Consider the following 24,893-nt stretch of genomic DNA (forward strand, 5'->3'; position numbering starts at 1 on the left):
TCCCTGTATGCTCCTTTCATATGGATTCTAGGTCTGTGGAACATGCACAATATTCATGGACAGATAGACTCTTCAAAATTCTGCCCTCTGCTGCAGTACTTTTCCATTTCAGTTCAGTTCCAGATTTTTTTAACGTATTTTTGCTGCTATATGTTGACAAAAAAACCTCTCCCTATCAAAAGCAATAATTATGCTTTTCTTCCTTGGAGTTAATTAAGTGTACAAGCAGCTGTAGTAATAAGTTCACTGATCATACTGGACCAGCAGGTGGATGCTATTCCAGCATTCACCTGCATCCAGCATTGCAAGGTTATGCAATGTCACACTAGTTTTACAGGATGATGCAATAGCGTCTTGAGATAACATAATTTTACCTATAGAGGGAGTTAAGGAAATATTAACCTTTAAGAGGGTAAATACAATTTATATGGCTGCCACTGTAACTTCTAGATATTGACTGGAATTTGTGGGATGTTGTTAACATAGCAGTAGAGCTTTTCTGGATGTAATGGATGACTGTTTTCTATACCAGCATGTTAGAGAGACTACTAGAGAAAGCAATACACTTGATCTGACTGTCAGCAGTGGCTCTTCATGTATTAAAAATATCCAGATAAAGGAACCACTAGGTGGTAGTGATCATAACATATTGATAAGGAATCTACTTTAAAGATAAAACTATATCAAGGTAAGAGGAAGAGCTTTTGTTTCATAAAGGTGACAAGAATGGTCTTAGTTTTAAATTATTTTCATTGGCACCAACTGATGATGTTACCAACTGAAAATTCTAAATAGGAAATATTCAGGGAAGTAATCAAAGCTGCTAAGCTTTTTATACCAATTAAGAGATACTGTTCAGGTTTTAAGGCCTAAACAGATGCCAGATAAACTGGTGAGACTAATGGTAGAGAAGAAAAATGCATGTGATTAGTATAATTATCAGGAGAGACAGAAAATTACAACAAATACAAATAGGTCTGCAAGAAAATTAATAAAGGAAGGGGGAGGGGGGTATACCAGTTAAGGCAGATGAGAAGTCTTTAGCTAAGAATATATAGAAAAATAGGAAAAAGTTCTTTGCTAATGTTAACACTAGAATGAAAGAGAATGCACCACATCGTTCCGTAAAAAAATATGAATGACATAACAAGTAATGATCCTGTTCATATTGCTCACAAATCAAAAATATATTGCATTCACATTCATGTGTAAAGAAATTTAAGGATGGGAGATACTAGAAATATACCTAGTAATTGGAAGCTAAATTATTTTGTGATAACTGAGAAGAAAGTGGAAGAGCAATTATTTGAAGCTAAAAGTAAATAAGGGATGGGGGGCTTACAGCATCTATCCAACTGTATTAAAAGAAGTGGCAAAAGAAGTAAGAAAACCTTTAGCATTAGTAGAGGCATATGATGCAAGAAAGCAAGCTCATGCAGCATCAGCCAAAAAAAAAAAACCCATTTCACCCCTCCATTCATTCCAAATACCTATCCAGCTCGGACTTAAATTTATTTAGGCTATCAACTACCACAAGAAAAGATAGAAGTCTGTTCCACCAACCAATTACCCACTGACTAAAAGCAAACTTCTGCACATCTATCCTACATCTCTCTCTCTTTCCTCAATTTGAATTTATGACCTCTCAGGTGATTATTCTGAGCAAGAGGAAGAATCAATCAGCATGCTCGAACCATTCAAGGCTTTATACACCTCAATCAGATCACCTCGCAGGTGCCTAGTCTCCAGACACTGTAATTTGCAAAATTTAAGCCTTTCTTCGTACAAGCAACCCTTTGTTCCATTCACTAATCTTGTTGCCCTTCTCTGTACTCATTCCAATAGCTCTACATCCTTTTTAAAGGGCTCCAAACCTGCATACAGTACTCAAGGTGTGGCCTGACAATTGCATTATAAAAGGAGATAATCACCTCCTTAACCCTACTAGAAAAATTCCTGTATATCACTGACAAAACACTATGAACTACTCGTGCAGACCGTCTACACTGCTCAGAAAACTTCATATCTGCCTGCATCACTACACCCAAGTCCTGTTCGTTCTCTACCACTGTCAGTGTAGTACCACAGAGTTAATACGTCACTCTGGGGTTATTGCTTCCCATATGTAGTACTTTACATTTGTCAATGTTAAACTTCATTTGCCACCTCTCAGTCCATCTGCTCAACTTTTCTAGATCCTGTTGCAGCAGCATACTGTCATTAGTGTCCTTACCAACCCTGCCAACCTTCATATCATCTGCAAACGTGGACTTTAAGCTTCATATACCATCATCAATATCATTTATAAATACAGAAAACAACAATGGACCCAACACTGAACCGTGAGGGACTCCATTAATAACAGTAGTCCAGGATGAGCAGTGTCCCTTGATTACCACTCTTTGTCTTCTCCCACTCAACCATCCCTTTATCCATAGCAGCAAATTTGCCTCCAATGCCACACTGCTCCAATTTGTTCAGCAGTCTTCCATGTGCAACGGTATCAAAAGCCTTTCAAAGATCCAAATATATGATATCAAAGTTATTCCCTGCATCCAGTTCCTTTGTGACCACATCATAGTATCCAATCAAATTGGTCAGGCAAGGCTTTCCCTTAACAAAACCATGCTGTGTCTGAGCTATAACTGAAGTCTTGTCTAGATGATCCTGCAGTGCTTCTTTAACCAGTGCCTCCATTAATTTTCCTGGAACAGAAGTTAAACTAACAGGTCTATAATTACTTGTGTCACCCTTTGATCCACCTTTGTGAATTGGGGTCACATTTGCACATCTCCAGTCCATGGGTACCTCCCCTGCGTCCAAAGAAGCTCTCATAATTATGGTTAAATGTTTGCTTACTTCTTTTGCTGCCTCCTTTAATATAACTGGATAGATCCCATCCACCCGGGTGCCTTTTTTATGTTTATCTTCAACAATTTGATCCTCCACTTTCCTCTCAGTTATTACAAATCATCTAGCTCACTGCGAGTTTAACTGACCTCTGGCATTCCCCTTCCTGAATAACTCCTCATGGGTGAATGTAGAGGCACAATACTCATTTAGTTTGTTAGCCACCTGAGCAGGATCATCAACAGTTGAACCATCAATATCCAGTGGATCAATCTGATTCATCCCTTTCCTTCTAGAGTTTACATAGGTAAAGAACTCTTTGTTGTTTTTCTTTGCATCCTTTACCAAGGATTTCTCATAATCTGCCTTTGCTTGCCTAATCTCCTTTGTGACTTGGTTACAGACAAAGTTATATCTATCATAAGCTTCCATGTCACTCATTAATTTATATGTATCCCATGCATTTTTCTTCTCTGCCATATGTCTCATTAGTTCATCTAACATCCATTTAGGCCTAAACTTTGAACAATATTTCTTAGAAGCCTAGTAGCTTCCAAGATTAATTCTTTGAATGCTTCCCATTTTGAATTTGCTCTTGGTAACATCATCAGTTGTTCCCACCATATAGAATTTAAATCTTAAAATGAGGCATCCAGATCTGTATACAATACTCAAGGTGTGGTCTGACCATTGCCTTGTTTAAGGCAATGGTCAGATCACACCTTGAGTACTGTATACAGGTCTGGAGGTCTCATTTTAAGAAGGATGTAGAGCTGTTGGAACAAGTACAGAGAAGGGCAACAAGATTAGTGAATGGAACAAAGGGTTGAAGTCTCCAGACAAAAACTTAAGCCTTTTCTTCTTATGAAGGAAGGCTTAAGTTTTGCAAATTACAGCGTCTGGAGACTAGGCACCTGCAAGGTGATCTGATTGAGGTGTATAAAGCCTTGAATGGTTTGGGCATGCTCAATGCTGATGGGATTCTTCCTCTGGCTCAGAATAATCACCTGAGGGCATAAATTCAAATTGAGTAAAGACGGTTGTAGGATAGATGTGCAGAAGTTTGCCTTTAGCCAGTGGGTGGTTTATTGGTGGAACAAACTTCCATCTGTCGTAGAAGTTGATAGCTTAAATAGATTCAAGGCAGAACTTGACAAACATTTGGAGCGAGTGGATGGGTGAAATTTCGGGACTGCAAATGGCTCGAGAGCTTACGAATTTGTTCATCTGAGAACAATACCATTAACAGAGACAGGGGAGTTCGTATGCATCCCTCCTTGAGGCTGCAGTACTCGGATGGGATGATCGATTCCGCCTAGCACACTCCCGAGCCATTTCCGGTTCTAGCACGCGTGAGGGGAATATCGCCCATGCGCCTGTGGAACCAAGTGAGCCATGAACCTGCTATTTAAGGATGTGTTACAATTAAAAATGTACTGTTGAGAAAGGAGGTGGATGCCTCTGAAAGCTTCAGTATCCGGTATTTTAAGTCTTTTAAAGTATTTTATTTTAACGTATTTTAACGTTTTATAATACTTTTATCGCTCTTATTTTATTTTATTTGTATTATTTTATTGTAAATAGTTTTAATTATAATATCTATGTTAAGTACATTTATTTTGCAGTATTAAATTATTATTTTAATATAACATGGTTGGTGTATCAATTTAATTGCTTGTGAATATGAATTCTCCCAACCTCATAGTCCTATTTGAAGAAAAGGATGGGTGAAATAAGGGATTTTTTTTTTTTTTTTTTTGACTGATGCTATATAAGCTTGCTTTCTTGCATCATGTGCCTTTGCTAATGCAGTCTCAGACCACAGCCATATTCACCTTTACGAAAGCAAAAACCCTTCCCTTTACCCCTGATGGTAGTTACCTCTTTGAGTAAATTCCACTTCAGCACACTGTGATCACTGCCACTTAGTGTTTCCTTTATCTGCAGATTCTTAATGCATGAAGAATCACTGATAATTTAATGCATGAAGAATCACTGATAATCACTGATAACTACTGATAATTTAGCCATAATTATGAGACCATTCACGGATTCAGAGAAAGCCCCTACAGACTGGAGACGTGCTAAGGTCTCTCTCCTATTGAAGAGTGGGGGGGGGAAGAACTAAGGGCAAAGCGAGTAATTACAGACCTTTAAGCTTGAGGTCTGTTCCACAGAAAATAATAGAATCAGTGTAATATAATCAATAAAAAAGTGATGCAGGATCATCTTGACAGGAAGGTAGTTATGATGCATGCACAACACAGATTTGTTAAGGGGAAGATCTTGTTTGACTAACGTGATTATTTACTATGACAGAGTAACAAAGAAATTGGATGCAAAAAATAATTTTGACATTATATACTTAGATTTCAGTAAAGCTTTTGGCTGTTTCACATGAAAGATTGCTATACAAACTAGATTGTTTGTTATTTGGTTTTTAGGAGCATTAGCAACTAAGGCCATATTGCTCCGGAATATGCGGTGGTCATTCCCTGACCTTTCTGCATCCTCAGTATTTGGTGGTGACGGGCTCGAACCCCGGTCTAATCAAGAAGCGTGTGCTATGCACTGCTGCTCCTTCCCACCTAGCTACAGAGGCGTCTATACAAACTAGAGCAGTGTGGCACAGGGGGCAAGTTACTGCTATGGATAAAGGGATGCTTGAGTGACAGAAAACAGAAGGTTGTTATAAATAGGCATTGCTCTTGGACTAATGTTATTAGGAGAGTGCCTCAAAGTTAAGTACTAGAGCCCTTTACTCTTTTCAATTTTTATTAACCATATTGATGAAGGTATCTCCAGCTTGTGGATGTCTAAGTTTGCAGATGACACAAAGATCGGGCAGGAGTTAATTACAGAAATCAAGGCATACCACTGCAGAGACCTGCAGTGAGTGGTATGCCTAAGAAGTGGCAACTGAGACTTAACATTGATAAATGCAATGATATATTGTGCATATGGGCAGCAGTAATCCCAATGTAAAATACCAACTGGATGGTAGCGCATTCAAGATGGTGGAGAATAAAAGAGACCTAAGGATAATTGTATAAATTATCCTTAAGTCTCTTTTATTCCTTAAGGATAATTGAGCCAGTTTGACACGAAGTTCCCTGAACAGTGTAGACTGGCTCGTGTGGTTTTGTTAATGATATACAAGTTTTGCAACAGGGACAAGAAGGTGATTATCCCAATTGAATAGGGGAATTGTTAAATAATGAATACTAAATGCCAATCTACAACACTACCTGTGTAGAGCATAATCTGCCTTTAATTACTTAAAAGAATTACAAATTGTTCTCTATTTTGTGATACTTCCTGACCACTTCTTCAGTAAATTCCTGTTATGTTGTGTCCTTATGACATTATCAGCTTCACATCATGTGTAAACCTCATGTGAGGATATTGGTATCATAAGGACAGCATTACAGGAATTCACTGAAGAAGTGGTACAGGGAGTACCATGAAATGTCTGAGAGTAATCTGTAATTCTTTAAGAAATTAACAGCAGATTACACTTCATGCATGTTTAAGTGCTCATTATTTCACCAATTTCCATTTCTTGATATACCTACACACCATGCCACTAAAAGAATATTTAAGATCAATGCAGTTATCCTTTATTTTGTTCATGCCGTGCGCAAAATTAACTTTGCTCACTGTTAACAAAATTAACTTTGCTCACTGTTAGATATCTTTAATAACAAAGAGCTATTAAACTAAACCCAAAAAGTTGTTTTATCTAAGTTAAATAAATATGAATGCTACATGTCTAGGATATTTATACAATTTTAAATTACGTTATGCCACAAAATAATTTTTCTAAAATATTTCCCTTTCTAGTTGTCTAATGATTAACAGTATTAAAAAATAAAAATCTATCAAAATTACCAGATGACAGCAGTGCCTGCTTAGCTTGTGAATAAGATGCCAATTGAGCAGCATTAACCACCATAGCCCTACCCACTGTTGGCAAACATCCCTGAAAAATAAATCAAGTAATTATCATACACAAGTGAAAACACAATCAATATGAAAAAAGAAGCTTATTTTTGTATTTAATATATAGTTCTTACACATGGTACCAATATTTGTCCTCCACTAAAGTACTGTCATTCACCTCTTCTCGCTTGGTTGGAGAGGTGAGCTCAAATCCCTGTCAGAGAACAAAGAAATTCTTAAAGGCCTCTTTAACTCGACTATAGTTAGCCAACTGTCATCGTTGTTGTTGTGGTGGTGGTAGTAGTTTCTGGTGCAAAGGCTACTTAGGCCGTATTGTGCTTCCCAAATCAATTGACTTTACATATAAGAACTGCTGGAGCAGTTAGAAATGGTCATACATTTTAATTTGTTTTAAATAGAGAAAGAATTTGGAGAGATTTGCTTCTTTAACTATGATGCTGTTGAGAGACAGAGGTTGTTGTAGACCTGAAACTAAACTGAAAGAAGTTTGTTGGGCATTGTTAAACAAACTACGTTGAAGGAGTATACGTTTTACTGTAGGTGACTGCGAGCAGTATGTACACTGTGGAGGATCATTTCCTGTAAGCCGACAGAGATGTGTGAAGTGAGTGTAACCTATTTGGTTATTATGGTACATAATGTCATATTAATTTTTTGGCAAAGAATGAAAACAAAAAAAAAAAGATAATAGAGAATTCTTTCTTTATGTTAAAAAGGAAAGGGATAAACCACATTGGTCCACTGGATAAAAATAAATCTACATTTACACATGAAGTTTTTAGGGAATGGGGAATACCAGATGTATATCTAAGTGGAAGTTAAATGATTTTATGATAACTAAAGGAAGCAGGAGGATATACTGTTGAAGCTAAAGGTAAATAAAGAACCTGGGACTTTTTTTTTTTTTTTTTTTATGAAAACCCCAAACACGAGAGGTATTAGAACCTATAGTACTTAGTACCGTGCTTAGGTTGGAGGTTGAGAAGACGAAAGAAGATATTTGTTGACATTAGACTTGAACTTCTGTAGACTGTAATTTTCAGGGAATACATATAAAGGAAGGTTGTTCCATAAAACAGCAGTTGAATGAATAAACAAGGAAGATGAAAAGTTGGTTCTATGAGTTTGAAGTTGGACATTAAATGGATGTTGACTGGTGGCAGCACGTGTTTTGTCTGTTTTGAAAGAGAGAGTGGGAATTATAGAAGCCAATTCAGAAGAAAAGTGCCCATGGAAGTATCTGTAGAAAAGGCATGCAGCAGAAGCAGTACATCTATGAGACAGTGAGTGGAGAGACTGTTAGAGAGGAGTCATTAATTAACCTAACTGCCCTCTTCTGAATGGAATCTAGAAGCCTGAGAGAGGTTTGGGGGCACCGCCCCAGGTGAGGGAACAATATTCCATGGTAGGGCGGAATTGCAATTTGTACAGAGTGAACAGCTGTTTGGAAGAAAAGTAATGCCGAGAGTGAAAGAGAAAACCACGTTTTTTAGATGCAGAAGAAGCAATATTTGTAATATGCTTGTGCCAAGAGAGGTTAGAAGTCAGGGTAAGCCCCAAAAGAGATATATCATTTTGCCTAGAAATCGGAGTGTCACCAAAGATAAGCGTAGGAGCAGAAGAACCCTTTTTGCGAGATATAAGACAAGACGGAGTTTTAGAAGGATCAAAATCAACTAAGTTGTCTTTGCCCCACTGGAGAATTACCTGGAGATGGGCATTTAAGGAATTGGTAGTGGATATTCGAGAAGTTGAAGCTGATTGAGCAGGGCAAAGTTTCTCAAAATGGAAATTAGAATGCAATGTGCTTTCATTGGCAAAACTATAGATAGGATTTACAGTCAATGGAAGAAGGTCATTAATATACAAGAGGAAAAGAGTGGGGGAAAGAATTGAACCTTGGGGGAAAACCAGCATTAGTGGAGAAGTTAGAAGACAGAGAGCCATCTACCATCAACCTCAGTGAGCGATCAGAGAGAAAACTGGATAACCAATTACAAAAAAAAACAGTTGGCAAACCATAAGATGGAAGCTTGTTTAGAAGACATCCATGCCAAACAGAATTGAAAGCCTTTGAGATGTCAGGAGCAACTGCTTGCATTTCACCGAACTTTTCCATTGAATTTGCCCATAAATGGGTAACATAAGCCAGAATATCACCAGTGGATCGACACTGATGGAATCCATACTGGCGATCATTGATCAGACGGAAAGTTTCTAGGTAGTTTAGGAGTTGGCAGTTAATTGATTTCTCCATTACTTTAGAAACAGTAGAAGTAATTGCAATGGGACGATAATTGGATGTTAGGGATTTGTCACCCTTTTTAGGTTGACAAACCTTTTTTAGGTTCCCAGTTCATATCTAGGAACTGGCTAGATATGAACAAATTTCAAAGCAAAGGAAAAACACCTTTGGAATAAAAAAGTGAAAAAAAGGCAGCAAAGAACAGGAATAAGTTCAGGAGCACAGGTTTTGAGGACTAGTGGAGAAATACCATCAGGACCTGGAGCTTTCTTAGCATCAAGATTCATCAAAATTCTTCTGACATCCTTTTGATGGAAGACCACAGGAGACATTGATTTATTATTATTATTTGGTTTTTTTTAGGAGCATTAGCAACTAAGGCCATGTTGCTCTGATGATATGCGGTGGTCATTCCCTGACCTTTCCACATCCTCCATATTTGGTGGTCACCTGGCTACAGAGGCATTGAATGGAGCATGTTGGGAATGGCGGGAGGTGTTTTACCAAGATCATTAATACATGAGTTGGAAGAAAAATAGGATGCTAGCAGGTCAACTTTATCCTTAGCTGAAGTGACAACAGAACCATCTGGTTTTAACAGAGGTGGGAGCAGAGATCGGCAAAATTTGCGCCAAAAGCTTTGGCAAGAGATCAGAATGCTCAGCTACCATTAGGGTAAGAAGCAAGTTTTCTACTCTTAGCCTGTTCAAAATCTAGTTTGGACTGATTAATAACTGCTTTACAATTTTTGCGAGCTTTGGTGTAGGCAGAAAATGGAACTGAAGAATTGGAAAAAAGACAATTACGATATGCAGTGTTCTTCTCTTGAACAGCCTTAGCACATTTATTGGAAAACCAAGGTTTAGATAAAGGACAAGATTTTAAAGTGGAGTGTGGAAGAAAGGATTCCATTCTTACAAGAATAATTTCACTGACATGATCTGAGCAAACATTGATATGAGAAATTTTGAAACAGTAATCCAACCAAGGAAAAGAAGAAGAAAAGTGTATAAGACAAAGGTTATGAGAGTGGAAAAATTTATTGCATGAATTAAATATTGAAATAGAGAGAGAGAGAGAGAGAGAGAGAGAGAGAGAGAGAGAAAATAGAAGGTGAACTAGTATAGGTAGCCTAATGGTGGAAGAAGCAAAGAGCAGTAGAGAAATAAGAATAGTAATGGATAAAAAAGCTTTAGACAAGCAAAGAAGAATATTCTGTGTAAGATTAGAATTGGTATTTAAGGAAGAGAGTGGTACTTTGTTTGGTATGGAGTGTGATACTTCATGAAGCATGGACATGGACATTGAGAATGATGGAAAAGATAAGATGGGATGTAAAGTGAGAATGTGGGTGAGAAGAAATGTTTGACTGAAATAATCAGAAGGCAGTAGAGAAACTGGGCATGTGTTGCAAGGTAGAAGATTGATGAAGGATGGTGATGGCAGGAAAAGTTGAGGGGAAGAAACCCAGATGGAGGTTGAGGGAAATTATGACTAATGAACTGAGATGGCTCTGAGGATAGAGAGAAGTAGTTGATGTTACTTTTGTTTTGTATATTTTGATTATTATTTTATTTAATCTGAATTGTTCTTAACTAGCCACATTGTTTTTCCCACAACACATTTCCATGAAGTACTAATTCTAAAATGACTTGCCAAAAAAAAAAAAAAAAACTAGCAACTCTAATCAGATACAGCTGAAGGACATTTTAATACAGGTTTGGTTCTACTGAATTAATGATGCACATACTTTTTTCTGAGTTTTGCACAAGAATAATTCAGAAAACAGAAATTATCACATTGAAGTCATGAAGTACTAATTCTAAAATGACTTACCAAAAAAAAAAAAACTAGCGACTCTAATCAGATACAGCTGAAGGACATTTTAATACAGGTTTGGTTCTACTGAATTAATTATGCACATACTTTTTTCTGAGTTTTGCACAAGAATAATTCAGAAAACAGAAATTATCACATTGAAGTGAAGAAGAGGGATATAAGGTGCACTCACATTTTAGAAGACAGATTTTGGAAAAAAATATTTTATTGCACATATCTGAAATGCAAAATCACCTATGTTTATGTAACAAAATGTCAGTGTAGAATGAATTTGCTCATCACAGAACCCACTGTCACTTTCTTTAGAGAGAGTGAGCCAGGTTTGGATTAAAATACGTCATTAAGAACAGTGCTAATTTCACACTTGTTAGATGCAAGATTTATAGAAAGAAGTAGGGTTTTACTGCATTGCCCCGTACTTGTTAAGTAAAACCTCAGATCTCCTACCCTTACCAAAAAACAAAACAAAAAATACTGGCAACTCTAATCAGATACAGCTGAAGGGCATATTTTAATTCATGTTCAGTTATACTGAATTAATGATGCACATACTTTTAAAGAAGTAGGGTTTTATTGATTGTTTTCTCGGGATCTGAGGACAAACTAGTAAGACAGCTAAGGCCTCTGAGATACGAGACAAAAAATAATAGTCTGGTCTATAAGAAATATATATCACTACATGCATCTAGCATATCTTTGGAACATAAGCTGCAAGGAATTTTCGGCAATGTTTTCTAATTATTATTATTTTTTGGTTAGAATTGTCTGGTAGGTCTTGGAAGGTACGTGAACAAGCTGTTCATTTACCAGAGTCTGTGTGACTAGAAAATTAAAGCCATTAAATTGTGAACATTAATATTGGCAAGGAAAATTACATCACTGTCAGGAAAGTTGGACTGGAAAAGTGAGTTTCAAAGATGGGAAATCAAAGAGTCTAAGCGATTAGTGGAGTTGGGAAAATGATAGTGGCAACAGATGAATTTGACAGAAATGGATAAACAGGTTTTAAGTCAGAGAAGATTGAAAACAAAAGATTTCAAATTACTGTCTTTGACAGAAATTACCAGAGCAGACATATGCACTTCGTAGCAAAAATAATCACTGAACAAATAAACAGGACAAATAAGATGAGCAATGGTTGAGGCAACCAATAAACAGCTACAGTGGCATTTAGATTATGTGACTCAGTTATTATTATTAGCCATATAGTGCAAGGAAGCCTGAGGCTTATGCTGCACCAGCCAAAAAAAAAAAAAAAAAAATTCTTGAGAGAGAGAGAGAGAGAGAACAAGAGTCAGAAGTAGAAGGGAATCACCAAGAAAGAGAAAAATGATAATATCCAGCTCAGGACCCTAGGTGTGCCAAGCCCATACTCACCAGATGTGAGCCCCTGCAGTTGTTCCTTATTTCCTATTTATACACTTTAAACATGTCTCGTTTGAAAGTGTCGGATTGCTATAAGACATTTGGCATTGCTGTTTAATATTTTTAAAGTACAGCAGTATTAAAAAAAAACAAAACAAAAAAAAAAAAAAAACCCTACAGTGACTGAGCATTTGCCATTTGAAACATTTGACCCATTCTGTCCACTGGTAGCAAAATGGAAAAATAAAAAGACATGTTTAAAATGAAATTTTCTTATATAAAAATGCTTGCTTAACAGGTTTGTCTTTTAGCCACTATGTATCCATTTTACAAAATTAAAAAAAAAAAAAAAACCTAGTTAAATTTTATTTTTGGCTATAATGTGGGCACAAAAGCTGTCCTCCAATACTAGTTAAATCAAGGTTGCATTGTATCTAATAAATTATTCTTGATCAGAGTGTACAGAGGGTGTTAAATCATTAATTTAATTTTTAATCTATAAGCTTTTGAAAGCAGCATATAGCCTGTGGGTTACTAGTTTAGGCAAACTGAAATTATATTTACATCTGAGTGCAAAACACTTACAAAAAAAAAAAAAAAAAAAAAAAGTTAATTTACTAATTAAACATACCCTCCATAATGTGAAGAGGCCTTCTTCTCTAGTAATTCGAATCAGTGCATCAAATACATTCTTGTAGCCTCTCCTTTCAGAAAGAGGTAGTCTAAATTAAGATAAATTATTGGTAAAAACTTGATAATATTTAATGCAATAACTCAAAAAAACAAATTTATGCAAAAGCATTTTTAATGTATATATATATGATAAATCTTTTACTGAAGTGTTATTATTATTATTCTTATTTTCACCAAAATAAATGAAATCTGATGGTTCATTATAAAATACTATTCAGGAGATATCACAACTCTTGTCAAACTTCAAGGGCTGATTCCTAAGGTAATTGCCATTCAGAGATGCTATTTATTATGAACATGAGTCTGATTCTTGATGGTCACAATTGTGGTTGTTGCTCTGGTGTTTAGGGGCACAAGGGCCACATTTTGCTTTCAAGGTTTTTGGTGTGGTATTACATATGAAATATGGTTATGGAGCTATAGATAGATGAAAAAGTAAGAAAGTGAAGATGATTTTAGAAAAATGAAGCTATTTATTTAAACAAATTCACTATGATCACAATTATGGGAAAAAAAATTTGAACTGACAAGTTTCTTTATTTTCCTTGTATTAGCTAGTATCTATAAACATATTAGCATTAGCAGAAACATACATGCAAGAAATCAAGCTTATACAGCAGCTGCCAAAAAAAAAAAAAAAAAAAAAAAAAACACACCTTCCCATTTCACCCACCCATTCATTCATTCCAAACGTTTGTCAAACTCTTCCTTGAATTTATTTAATCCATCAACCTTCCACAACAACAGATGGAAGTTTGTTCCAGCAATCAACTACCCACTGACTAAAGGCAATTTCTGCAGATCTATTTTACAACAGTCTTTCCTCAATTTTAGTTTATGCCCACTCAGGTTCGTAATCTGAGCAAGGGGAAGAATCCCATCAGCATTGAGACTGCTCAAACTATTCAAGGCCTTATACACAACTCAATCAGATCACCTTGCAGGTGCCTAGTCTCCAGACACTGCAATTTGCACGACTTAAGCCTTTCCTGGTAAGAGCACCCTTTTGTTCCCCTTCTCTCTGTACTCGTTATAGCAACTCTACATCCTTCCTAAAATTAGGCATCCAGACCTATACACAGCACTCAAGGTGTGGCCTGACCATTGCCTTATACAAAGAGATAATCACTATCTTATTCCTGCTAGAAAAATTCCTGTATATCTAATATCATTGACAAGACCCCCATAACCCACTCTGGCAGCCTGTCTGGCCTGCTCAGAAAACTTCATATCTGAATGGGAAAAAGGACCCCCAGGTCCTTTTCATTCTCCATTACCTTGAGTGTAGTGGCACACAGTTGGTACATTTCTCTGGAGTTCCTAGTACCCATATGCAGTACTTTCCATTTGTCAATTTTAAACTTCAGTTGCCACTCTCAGCCCATCTGCCCAACTTTTCTAGATCCTGTTGCAGCAGCGTACTGTCATTAGTGTCATTAACAACCCTTCCAACCTCCGTATCATTTGCAAACTTGGATATTAAGCCTGATATATATCCAAGATATATTTTTGTTTATGGATGATGTTGATAACCTTCATCAACATCATCCATAAACAAAATAACAATGGACCCAACACAGAACCCTGGGGGATGCCACTAATAACTTTATTCCACAAAGAGCAATGTTCATTGACTACTACTGTCTTCTCCCACTCATCCTTTTATCCACTGTAGCAACTTTCCCTTAATGCCATACTGCTCCAATTTGTATAGTAGTCTTGCATGTGCAATAGCAGTGCTTTTTTTGGGACGGTGCGCAACAGTACGGCGAACCTGCGCCTTTATTAACAGTGACATTTGGATGCAGTGCACTTCGAAATTTGTAATGTTCTGTAAATTTTTTCACATGTTTACCTACTATTCAAATAAACTTAAAATTATTTAACTAAATTTGCATTTTTCACTGTCTATTGTTAAGATATTTTCTATATAAAACTGTATAACCATTTTTATAATTCTAAATTACTCAGTCGGACCTCTTTTTAACAAAGTCCTTTTATAGTGAATTATTTTGAATTCCCCTTGGAAGTTACATTTAAAATAATTTCTGTTGAGTGAGAAAATTTTCATATAGCGAATGGATTAGGAGAGAATTAACTTGGTACACACTATTCACATTTCTGGCCTTCGGGCAATTAGTGCTGCTGCTGCTGCTGGTGCGCAAATTAAGAGAGCTAAAGGGATTACCATTCTACAACTTAGTGGTACAACCTGGTAAAACCTATCCGACCACCTGTCTCCCACATACGGAGAAGTCGTGCTGGGTCAGCAGTGAGCAGATCAAGAGGTATACCCAATGGGCTCTGGTCAACCTTCTACTGCAGTGGTGTCCAAACTTTTCCCGTACAGGGGCCATATTCAATAAAAAATTCAAAGTTAGATTTCTTTAGTGTGTTACATTTTCCATATCTTGTTGCATGTAAAAGTAAAATAGAAAATATTCGAAAATTTTATTAAGTACAATACACAATTACATTTACTGAACAAAACATTTAATGATAAAATTTTTTTGATAATTAACAAAATTTAAAATGCTGTTTTAGTTCATTTTCTGGGCAGGCCGTAGGTTAGACACTGCTGTGAATCAACTGTAAGCACCCCCTTTCGAGAATTGAGAGTGATTTTCTTTTACCCCAAAATAATCATCTGTTGATCGCAGAAGTGCGTTATCCACATTTTTCTGTAAATTTCCCCCATCTCCGTTTACATGGTTACAGTACCTGAATATCCGAATGACACTTTTCACAGTTTCAAAAAAAGAAAAAAAATTAAAATTTAAGAATTCTAAGTGACAATAGTGATAATACCGATGACGGGAGAAGGAAAACAAGAACAATGAAGGTATTAATTAAACCTTCTAAATGTGAAATGTTGGCATTTGATGAAAATAAAAATTAGGAAATTGTCAATTAGGTTACAGTTAAATGAAAGAGATACATCTGCATTGTGGATTTCGGGAATACCTAATTGAAAAGATTGTTTCGGAAGAATTGAAGCATTTGATGGACACTGAGTACAATGCCAATTTCATCAAGTTTCTTAAAAACAGTAGTGAAGAAACTGTTTTTGTCATCAACGAAGCTTTGGTTGGGCTAGCGATCAGATTCATTTGTGAAAATCCTCATTCACATTCACCTGATGAAATTGTAGGCCCACCGCTGACCCGCTTCAATCCAACAAAATATGTCAATTCGTGGCTGCTTCGGAAACATCATTCAGCAAGAAACACAAAGAAGAAAAGAAGTTGGATTAGAACTTAATAAAATTTTGGAATATTCTACAAAAACTTTATATTATGAAATTATCTTTACTTATGTTATTTATGTTACCTATTATTTTTAGGGGCCGTAGTCTAACGAAGGACCCTTATAATGTCACTTGGATGTCTGTCTTTTTGTCTGTCTGTCTGTCACAGCATTGTATCTCTGGAACCACTCAACCTATTAACTTGAAATTTTGCATGAGTTTTTACATCATGTGGGCCAACATAACACCATATTGATCGTTGTTGACAAAAATTTGTCTAACGTTCCCTGAATCTAAGGATGCTCTCATAATTATGGCTAATTTGCTTACTTCTCTTGCTGCCTCCCTTCATTATAACTGGAAAGATTCCATCTGCCCCAGGTGCCTTTTATATGTTTAACTTCAACAATTTCTCCTTCACTTTGCTCTCGGTTATTACAAAATCACTTATCCCCTTGTTAGAGTTTGATAAACGTCTGGCATTTCCCTTCTTGAATAACTCCTCATGTGTGAATATAGAAGCAAAATATTCATTCAGTTTATCAGCTACTTGAGCAGTATCATCAATTGTCGAACCATCTACATTAAGTGGACCAATCTGATTCATCCCTTCCTTCGAGAGTTTATATATGTAAAGAACTCTTTGCTGTTTTCCTTTTCCACAGATTTCTCATAATCTGCTGTGCCTGCCTAACCTCCTTTTTGACTTGATTACAGACTAGCTTATATCTGCTGCAGGCTTCTGTGTCGCCTGATAATTTATATGCATCCCATGCATTTTTATTTTCTGCCACGAGCCTTATTAATTCATCTGACATCCATTTAGGCCTGAATCTTGAATAGTATTTCTTAGTTGGTATGAAAAGCCTAGTAGCCTCCAAGATTAAGTCCCTGAAGGCATTTAGAATTCACAGTTGGTAACGTCATCAGTTGATCCCACTGTATAGAATTTAAAAAAAAAAACTGTCTGAGACCACTGTAGTCACCTTTACAAAAACCCTTTCCTTTACCCTTGATGGTAGTTACATCTTTAAGTAAATCCCACATCAGTACAGTAATGATAACATAAAACAGGATGCTGTTGTAGCAAACAATGATTTACTTTATAATATGCGTTCTTGTGGGCCTATATGAGAGCTTGAAGGACAGGGTGGATGCCCTCGAAGAAACTAAATTGAGTGGCCCATCAAGCTCTCAGCTGCCCACATCAACGCCAGAGATTGCACTTGGGCATCGCGTGACACAGAGACAACCCCCAAGGCAGAATGCGCTGGTCCCGAAGGAACTAGTAGTTGTTGGTGACTCTATTGTCAGGGAAATGGGGAACATGCTTTGTAAAAAAGATAGGTGGAACAGGACCAGGGTATGTCTGCCAGAGGCAAAGGTTGATGACGTTGTAGAGCGAATATCATCTTTTAAGGGCACAAAAGGTGATATAGTTGTACACGTTGGCACTAATAATATTAAGAGTAGGAGACCGGCAGAATTACTTAACAAGTACAGGTCACTGTTGAACAAAAGCCGAGAATTAGGGTTGAATTTGAAAGTGTCTGCAATTCTGCCCAGACACGATAGGAGGGAGTATATGATGAGAGCCTTGTCGATCAATTCGGCCCTGGAAAGATTGTGCAAGGCTCAAGGGGTAAAATTTTTTTCAGCCTGGACTGTACTTGTTAACAGGAGACATTGCTTCTACAGGGATGGGATACACTTAAATAGAAAGGGTGCAAGAATATTTGCTGATGCTATTGAGGCAGTGTTAGGTGGGTCGGAAAACTGCTAGATTGGGGGGGGGGAGACAAAGACCAATAGATTGACAGTAGCCACTGGCAGAGGTGAAAGAGATTCTTGCACTGCTTCTATTAGAATGAGCAGAAGCCTGAAAAACAAGATGCATGGTATTTCAGAGACTGCTGGGAGCCATTGCGGTACAAGTAAACAAATGGGTTGTTTTAGGGTAGCTAAGAATAGAAACAGGCGCAGGTATACTTGCGTGTACACCAATGCTAGGAGTTTAGTAAATAAATTTGATGAATTTGAGGTATTGCTCAAAACATCAAAGGCAGATATTGTTGGGATATCAGAGACGTGGTGTCACACAGATATAAGGGATGCAGAACTGCAATTTGGGGAGTACAACGTCTACAGAAAGGATAGACAGAATAGGAAGGGGGGAGGGGTTATGCTATTAGTTAAGAAACACATAAAAACCAAGGAAGTGAAGCCAGTCGACATCGCCGTTCAGTGCAGTATTGAGTCAGTTTGGTGTGACATAAGCATTGGGAGATCAAAATTGAGAGTAGGAGTGTGCTATAGGCCTAATGACTCTGATGAGTATAATAAGGAACTGTACAGGGAAATAGAGTGGGCCAGTAAATCAGAGTCTTATAATGGGAGATTTTAATTTCCCAGATATTGACTGGAATTTGGGGGCTGGTTACTCACACACTAGCAGGGCTTTTGTGGATTTATTGGATGATTGTTTTCTACATCAGCATGTTCGGGAGGCAACTAGAAGGAGTAATACTCTTGATTTGATTATCAGCAGTGATTCTTCATGCATTAAGAATCTGCAGATAAATGAACCACTAGGTGGCAGTGATCACAGTGTGCTGAAGTGGGATTTACTCAAAGAGGTAACTACCATTAGGGGTAAAGGGAAGGGTTATTGCTTCCGTAAAGGCAACTACGATGGACTGAGACAGTATTTAAATTCTATACAGTGGGACCAACTGATGATGTTACCAACAGCAAATTCAAAATGGGAAGCATTCAAAGAACTTATCTTGGAAGCTACTAGGCTTTACATACCAACTAAGAAATATTGTTCAAGGTTTAGGCCAAAATGGATGTCAGATGAACTACTGAGGCATATGGCAGAGAAGAAAAATGCATGGGATACTTACAAATTAACACATGACACAGAAGCCTATGATAAATACAAGTTGATATGCAACCAAGTTACAAAGGAGGTTAGGCAGGCGAAGGCAGATTACGAGAAATCCTTGGCAAGGGATGCAAAGAAAAACAGCAAAGAGTTCTTTACTTATGTAAACTCTAGAAGGAAGGGGATGAATCAAGATTGGTCCACTTGATATTGATGGGTCAACTGTTGATGATCCTGCTCAGGTAGCTAACAAACTAAATGAATATTTTGCATCGACATTCACACATGAGGAGTTATTCAGCAAGGGGAATGCCAGAGGTGTATTCAACTCTAGCAGTAAGCTACAGAATCTTGAAATAACTGGGAGTAAAGTGGAGGAGAAACTGTTGAAGATAAACACAAGAAAGGCACCCGGGGTGGATGGGATCTATCCAGTTATATTAAAGGAGGCAGCAAAGGAAGTAAGCAAACCCTTAGCCATAATTATGAGAGCTTCCTTGGACTCAGGGGAGGTACCCATAGACTGGAAATGTGCAAATGTGACCCCAATTCACAAAGGAGGATCAAAGGCTGACACAAGTAATTATAGACCTGTGAGCTTAACTTCTGTTCCAGGAAAATTAATGGAGGCACTGGTTAAAGAAGCACTGCAGGATCATTCAGACAAGACTTCAGTTATAGCTCAGACACAGCATGGTTTTGTTAAGGGGAAGTCCTGCCTGACCAACTTGATTGGATACTATGATGCAGTCACAAAAGAACTGGATGCAGGGAATAACTTTGATATTATATACTTGGATCTTAGAAAGGCTTTTGATACTGTTGCACATGGAAGACTGCTACACAAATTGGAGCAGTGTGACATTGGAGGCAAACTGCTGCTATGGATAAAGAGGTGGTTGAGGGGGAGAAGACAGAGAGTGGTAATCAATGGACACTGCTCATCGTGGACTAATGTTATTATTGGAGTCCCTCAGGGCTCAGTGTTAGGTCCATTATTGTTTTCTGTATTTATAAATGATATTGATGATGGTATATCAAGCTTAATGTCCAAGATTGCAGATGATACAAAGGTTGGCAGGGTTGTCAAGGACACTACTGACACTATGCTGCTGCAACAGGATCTGGAAAGGTTGAGCAGATGGGCTGAGAGGTGGCAAATGAAGTTTAACATTGACAAATGTAAAGTACTACACATGGGAAACAGCAACCCCAGAGCAACGTATCAACTCTGTGGTACTACACTGACAGTGGTAGAGAATGAAAGGGACTTGGGGGTGGTTGTGCAGGCAGATATGAAGTTCTCTGAGCAGTGCAGAAGGGGCTGCAAGAGTAGCTCATGGAGTATTGTCAATGATATACAGGAATTTTTCCAGCAGGGATAAGGAGGTGATTATTCCATTGTATAAGGCAATGGTCAGGTCACACCTAGAGTACTGTATACAGGTCTGGAGGCCTCATTTCAAGAAGGATGTAGAGCTGCTGGAACGAGTACAGAGAAGGGCAACAAGATTAGTGAATGGAACAAAGGGGTGCTCTTACGAAGAAAGGCTTAAGTTTTGCAAATTACAGTGTCTTGAGACTAGGCACCAGCGAGGTGATCTGATAGAGGTGTATAAAGCCTTGAATGGTTTAAGCATGCTCAATGCTGATGGGATTCTTCCTCTAGCTCAGAAAAATCACCTGAGAGGGCATAAATTCAAATTGAGGAAAGACAGATGTAGGATAAACGTGCGGAAATTTGCCTTTAGCCAGCGGGTGGTTGGTTGGTGGAACAGACTTCCATCCCTTGTGGTGGAGGTTGATAGCCTAAATAAGTTTAAGTCTCAGCTGGACAGGTATTTTGAACGAACAGAGGGGTGAAGTGGAAGTGGTTTTTTTTTTTGGCTGATGCTGCATAAGTTTGCTTTCTTGCATCAAATGCCTCTACTAATGCTAATGTATAAAATTATGCAACACATGATTAATTATTTAAAAAGGAGGGTGGAATTTCTTAACATATGAGGTATAATCCAAAAGTTTCCAGACTGGTCATGTGTAGTGCCAACCACATGTAGTATAGTAGTACGGCATTAGATGCAGCTCTGACTCACAACTAACTCACATTGAAGTAATTCATTGTGAGTTAGTGTGGCAAGTTTCATGCCAAGGATGTGCTTTTGTTGTTTAAGTGTGTTTCTGCTGAGCGTATCCTGTGATTTTTGTACACAAGTAAGATGTTGAGGAACAGCAAATTTGCACCAAATTTTCCCAATAAACTACGTAAAAAACAGCATTGGAGACTTACAAAATGCTTAAACTAGCTAGCAGTTAGTGATGATGCTATGGGTATAACACAAACTTTTCAATGGTGTTCACATTTCCAATGCTGCCAGACTTTGGTTGAAGATTTTGAGCACTCTCATCACCTATCATCAAGTGGGACTGGAAAAAATGTTGAAAAGGAGGTATCATCATCTTATTTATGAGGACAGACAGCATACGATTAACAATATTTGTGACATTCTAAGACTATCATACGAATCATTTTAAATTAAAATTTAAATATGAGGTGGACTGGGGCAATATTTGCACCCTGCTTACTGAGTGATGAACACTCGGTAAGCCACTTCTGGCAGACAGGGTGCTGAGTGATGAACAGAAATGGCTTTTTACTTGCAGGGACTTGAGCACAGGCCAGAAAGGACACAAACTTCCCTTCAAGGTCTTAATAGGGAGAGGAAAGCTGGGTTTTTGGTTATGACCAGAAACAAAACAGCAGTCCTTCCAGTGGAAAAGTCCATCATCTCCATGTCCAAAAAAACAGAAGGCGGATCAGATCAAATGTCCAGAGCATGCTGATTATTTTCTTTGACATGAAGGGAACTGTTCATCAGGAGTTCCTTCTGTCAAGGCCAAATTGTAAAGTGCCAATCCTACTTTAGGGTCTTAAGGTGTTTGAGGGAAGATGTCAAGAGAAAACACCCAGAATTGGCTTCAACACCATGACATTGTGCCAGTCCACATGGCTTTGTCAGTTCAGCAGTTTTTAGCCAAGAACAAAATGGCAATGGTCCCACATCTTTCCTATTCTCCTGACTTGGCCTCCTGTGACTTCTTCCTGTTCCCTGAAAAAAAAAAAAATTCATTAAAAGGATGAAGATCTGAAGACAATGTGGAGATTCAAGCTGAATTGCAGAAAGCGTTGGACAGCATTACGAAACAGGATTTCCAGAGATGCTTCAAACAGTGTGGGAAATGCTGGGATCAATCTATAAATTCTGCAGAGAACTACCCTGAAGTGGAAAACACCAATGTGTAACTAATGTAACTCTAAATTAATTTTATTGCCCGATCCAGAAAATTTTGGCTTACATCTCATATAAGATATGTGAACAATATTTCAATTAGATAATTATATAACTTACCTTCCATCAGCAGTCATACGAATTAAAGAAATTTCTGCAGGTGTGCCAACAAATGCTCCTACTGCTCCAGCACACATACCAATACCCGCTTTAGTGAAAAATCCAGGTGGCCTTCCATCAGTACTTAAAAACAAAAAGAGATGTGTTAGTTTCAAAGAAAAAATTTATGGTAAACTCTTTAAAATCAGGCACACTCAGGGACTGAGAGGTGCTGGATTTTAGAGAGGCTTAACTACTGGTTGAACAGTCTTTGGATTTCAACAATTGACTTATTTACATCTGTTGCCACTATAGACCACCTACAGGCTGCCAGTAGGTGGTCTATAGTGGCAACATGCATACAAAACAATTGTAAAGAAGTTTGATGTAAAATTGGAGTTTTCAAAGTTGTAATATAACTAAAGCTATTTGTTTTGTTTGAGCACTGTCACCACAGACCACCTTTGTCTCATGAAGGGCCAGTTAGTCTTGAAACAGACTATATTAGCAGCCTCATCTTTTAAACAAATGGCTGATTAAACTTAAAGCGAAGCCTTATGTTTGAAAGCAGGGCAATACTAGGGCAATTTGTTGCAAAATAAAGTTTGTTCTATTGTGAGAATTAAGACTTAATTCTGTTTAAATTTTTTTTTTTTTCTGTTTAAACTGTTTTTGTGGCCAGCAAGATTTAAAGGACAAAACAGTCTTACAAGCATATTGAAAAGAAAAAAATGCCAGTCTTTTTTTGCTTGGATTCTTAAAGACAAATGTGATCATTGATATCAAGTGATCAAGTGCTGGATTGCTTTCTTAATATTTCCGAATTTTAAATATTTATTTATTATTTTTGTAAAATGTGTTGGATTTTAAAGAATTGTGGATTGTAAGGTGCCAGATTTTACAAAGTTTACTGTATATATACAATACACATAAATGTATGCACTGTTTATTAAAATGTACAGGGCACTGTCAAAATAACAGAAGCAGTTGAGGATGGTCACTCAGAATGACAATGGATCACCACGATCAGAACTCTTAAGTTCCAACACTGGAAATAGCAGCAATTTCCACAAATGCTTAAATTAACTAAGATTCAGTAATTTGGATAACTATTAGAGATAAAAAGCTATATAAGGGTACTGCCATCCAAGATGTTTTCTCTGGCATGAAAGAAATATGCATGATGGGATAGAGATGAGGTGTGAAATGCTTAAATGCTGAGATTCATCAAGTTCATTCACCTAATCAGTATATTGTGATAATTTTTGTTTCCAGAGAATAATCTAATGTTTATACTCTGGGATTGCCACATAAGATCAGAGTAGTTTTTCTGTGGGCGAAAAACAATGTTTTTCACTTGTCATTTTATATCTGCTGATAGTGCTTTACCAGTGACTGTCACATGAACTGATTTTTAAAATGACCACACTATCCATTGTTACATGTGTAATTCTTGTGCCCTAATTGTTTTGCACATTTTTCGTCTGTACCTTTAAAATGGGACTCTGCACCTTAAATCAGCCATCAGTGCTTGACTGATCACCCAAGTCACATTTTCTTGTTTGCAGTAGTGGGGTTTTCTAGTGCAGACAAAATTACTTCTTTGTTTTTCAATAAACTTAAAACTGTAGATGATACATATTAAATTTAAAAATAATTTTTTTTCTTTTTTGGCAAATGTATGCCAATTTTTTTGTGAACAGAAAGATGCTTCCTTTTATTTATGGAATAAAAGGTGGTATTTTGTCACCAAAAGTGCAAATTTTTCATGTAAAACTTTGCAACGTTTAATACCCAAATACAGTACTGTATATTATGCTGCTAAATGCTATGGTAAGTTTGATTCTCACTAAGCACTCATTGGACCCAGTGGCTTTTGCTGTTCTTGATACTATCAAAAAGGATGCCATGTGTTTTTTTATAAAAGTTTATAGCTGAGTTTCAGCTGACAAATGTCTTACCGATGATGTACTTTTTATTACATCTCTAAATGACGGAGATAGATGAGAAACTGAACATTTACAATAATTACACTCAGAGAAGTCCTGTTGTTTATAAAACTGAAATGGTCTAAATTGAGGGAGTATACTGTAGAAAGAGAACAGTGGTCTATATTTTAGAAATTAGTGGACCAAATTTTCTTGATACATCCATGACAATATAACAAATGAAGCATATTTGTTATACATGTGAAATTTTTGTAAGTAAATGCTCATAAGCTTAACTTGGAGATAGCATTTGCTCACTATAGTCATGACATTATGTCTGTACCCATTATAACCAAGTCTGGCTCTAATATAATTTTTATCTGATCATGTTGTGCTTTGTTCCTCCCAAGCTTACACATATTCATGATAAGTGTGCTAGCCCAACTACCCAGTTATAGTGAAACTTGTCAAATCAACGCAAATTACTTTT

The 24,893-nt window shown here is 37.2% G+C and overlaps 1 protein-coding gene across 1 annotated transcript in view; it reads right to left on the reverse strand.

The window, feature by feature from the left end:
* The window catches only part of LOC150085204 (mitochondrial 2-oxoglutarate/malate carrier protein), a 122,927-nt gene that overhangs the window by 23,488 nt on the left and 74,546 nt on the right, over nt 1-24,893 (reverse strand). The window contains exons 5-7 of the mRNA XM_090373923.1: nt 22,497-22,619; nt 12,894-12,984; nt 6,742-6,832 (exon numbers count right to left, since the gene is read on the reverse strand). Of these exons, the coding sequence (XP_090230049.1) occupies nt 6,742-6,832; nt 12,894-12,984; nt 22,497-22,619 (305 nt within the window). The remainder of the gene's footprint in view (nt 1-6,741; nt 6,833-12,893; nt 12,985-22,496; nt 22,620-24,893) is intronic.

The sequence above is a fragment of the Mastigoproctus giganteus genome, chromosome 5 (genome assembly GCF_048544385.1).
Source record: "Mastigoproctus giganteus isolate SK-2022 chromosome 5, ASM4854438v1, whole genome shotgun sequence".
Classification (NCBI taxonomy): Eukaryota; Metazoa; Arthropoda; class Arachnida; order Uropygi; family Thelyphonidae; genus Mastigoproctus; species Mastigoproctus giganteus.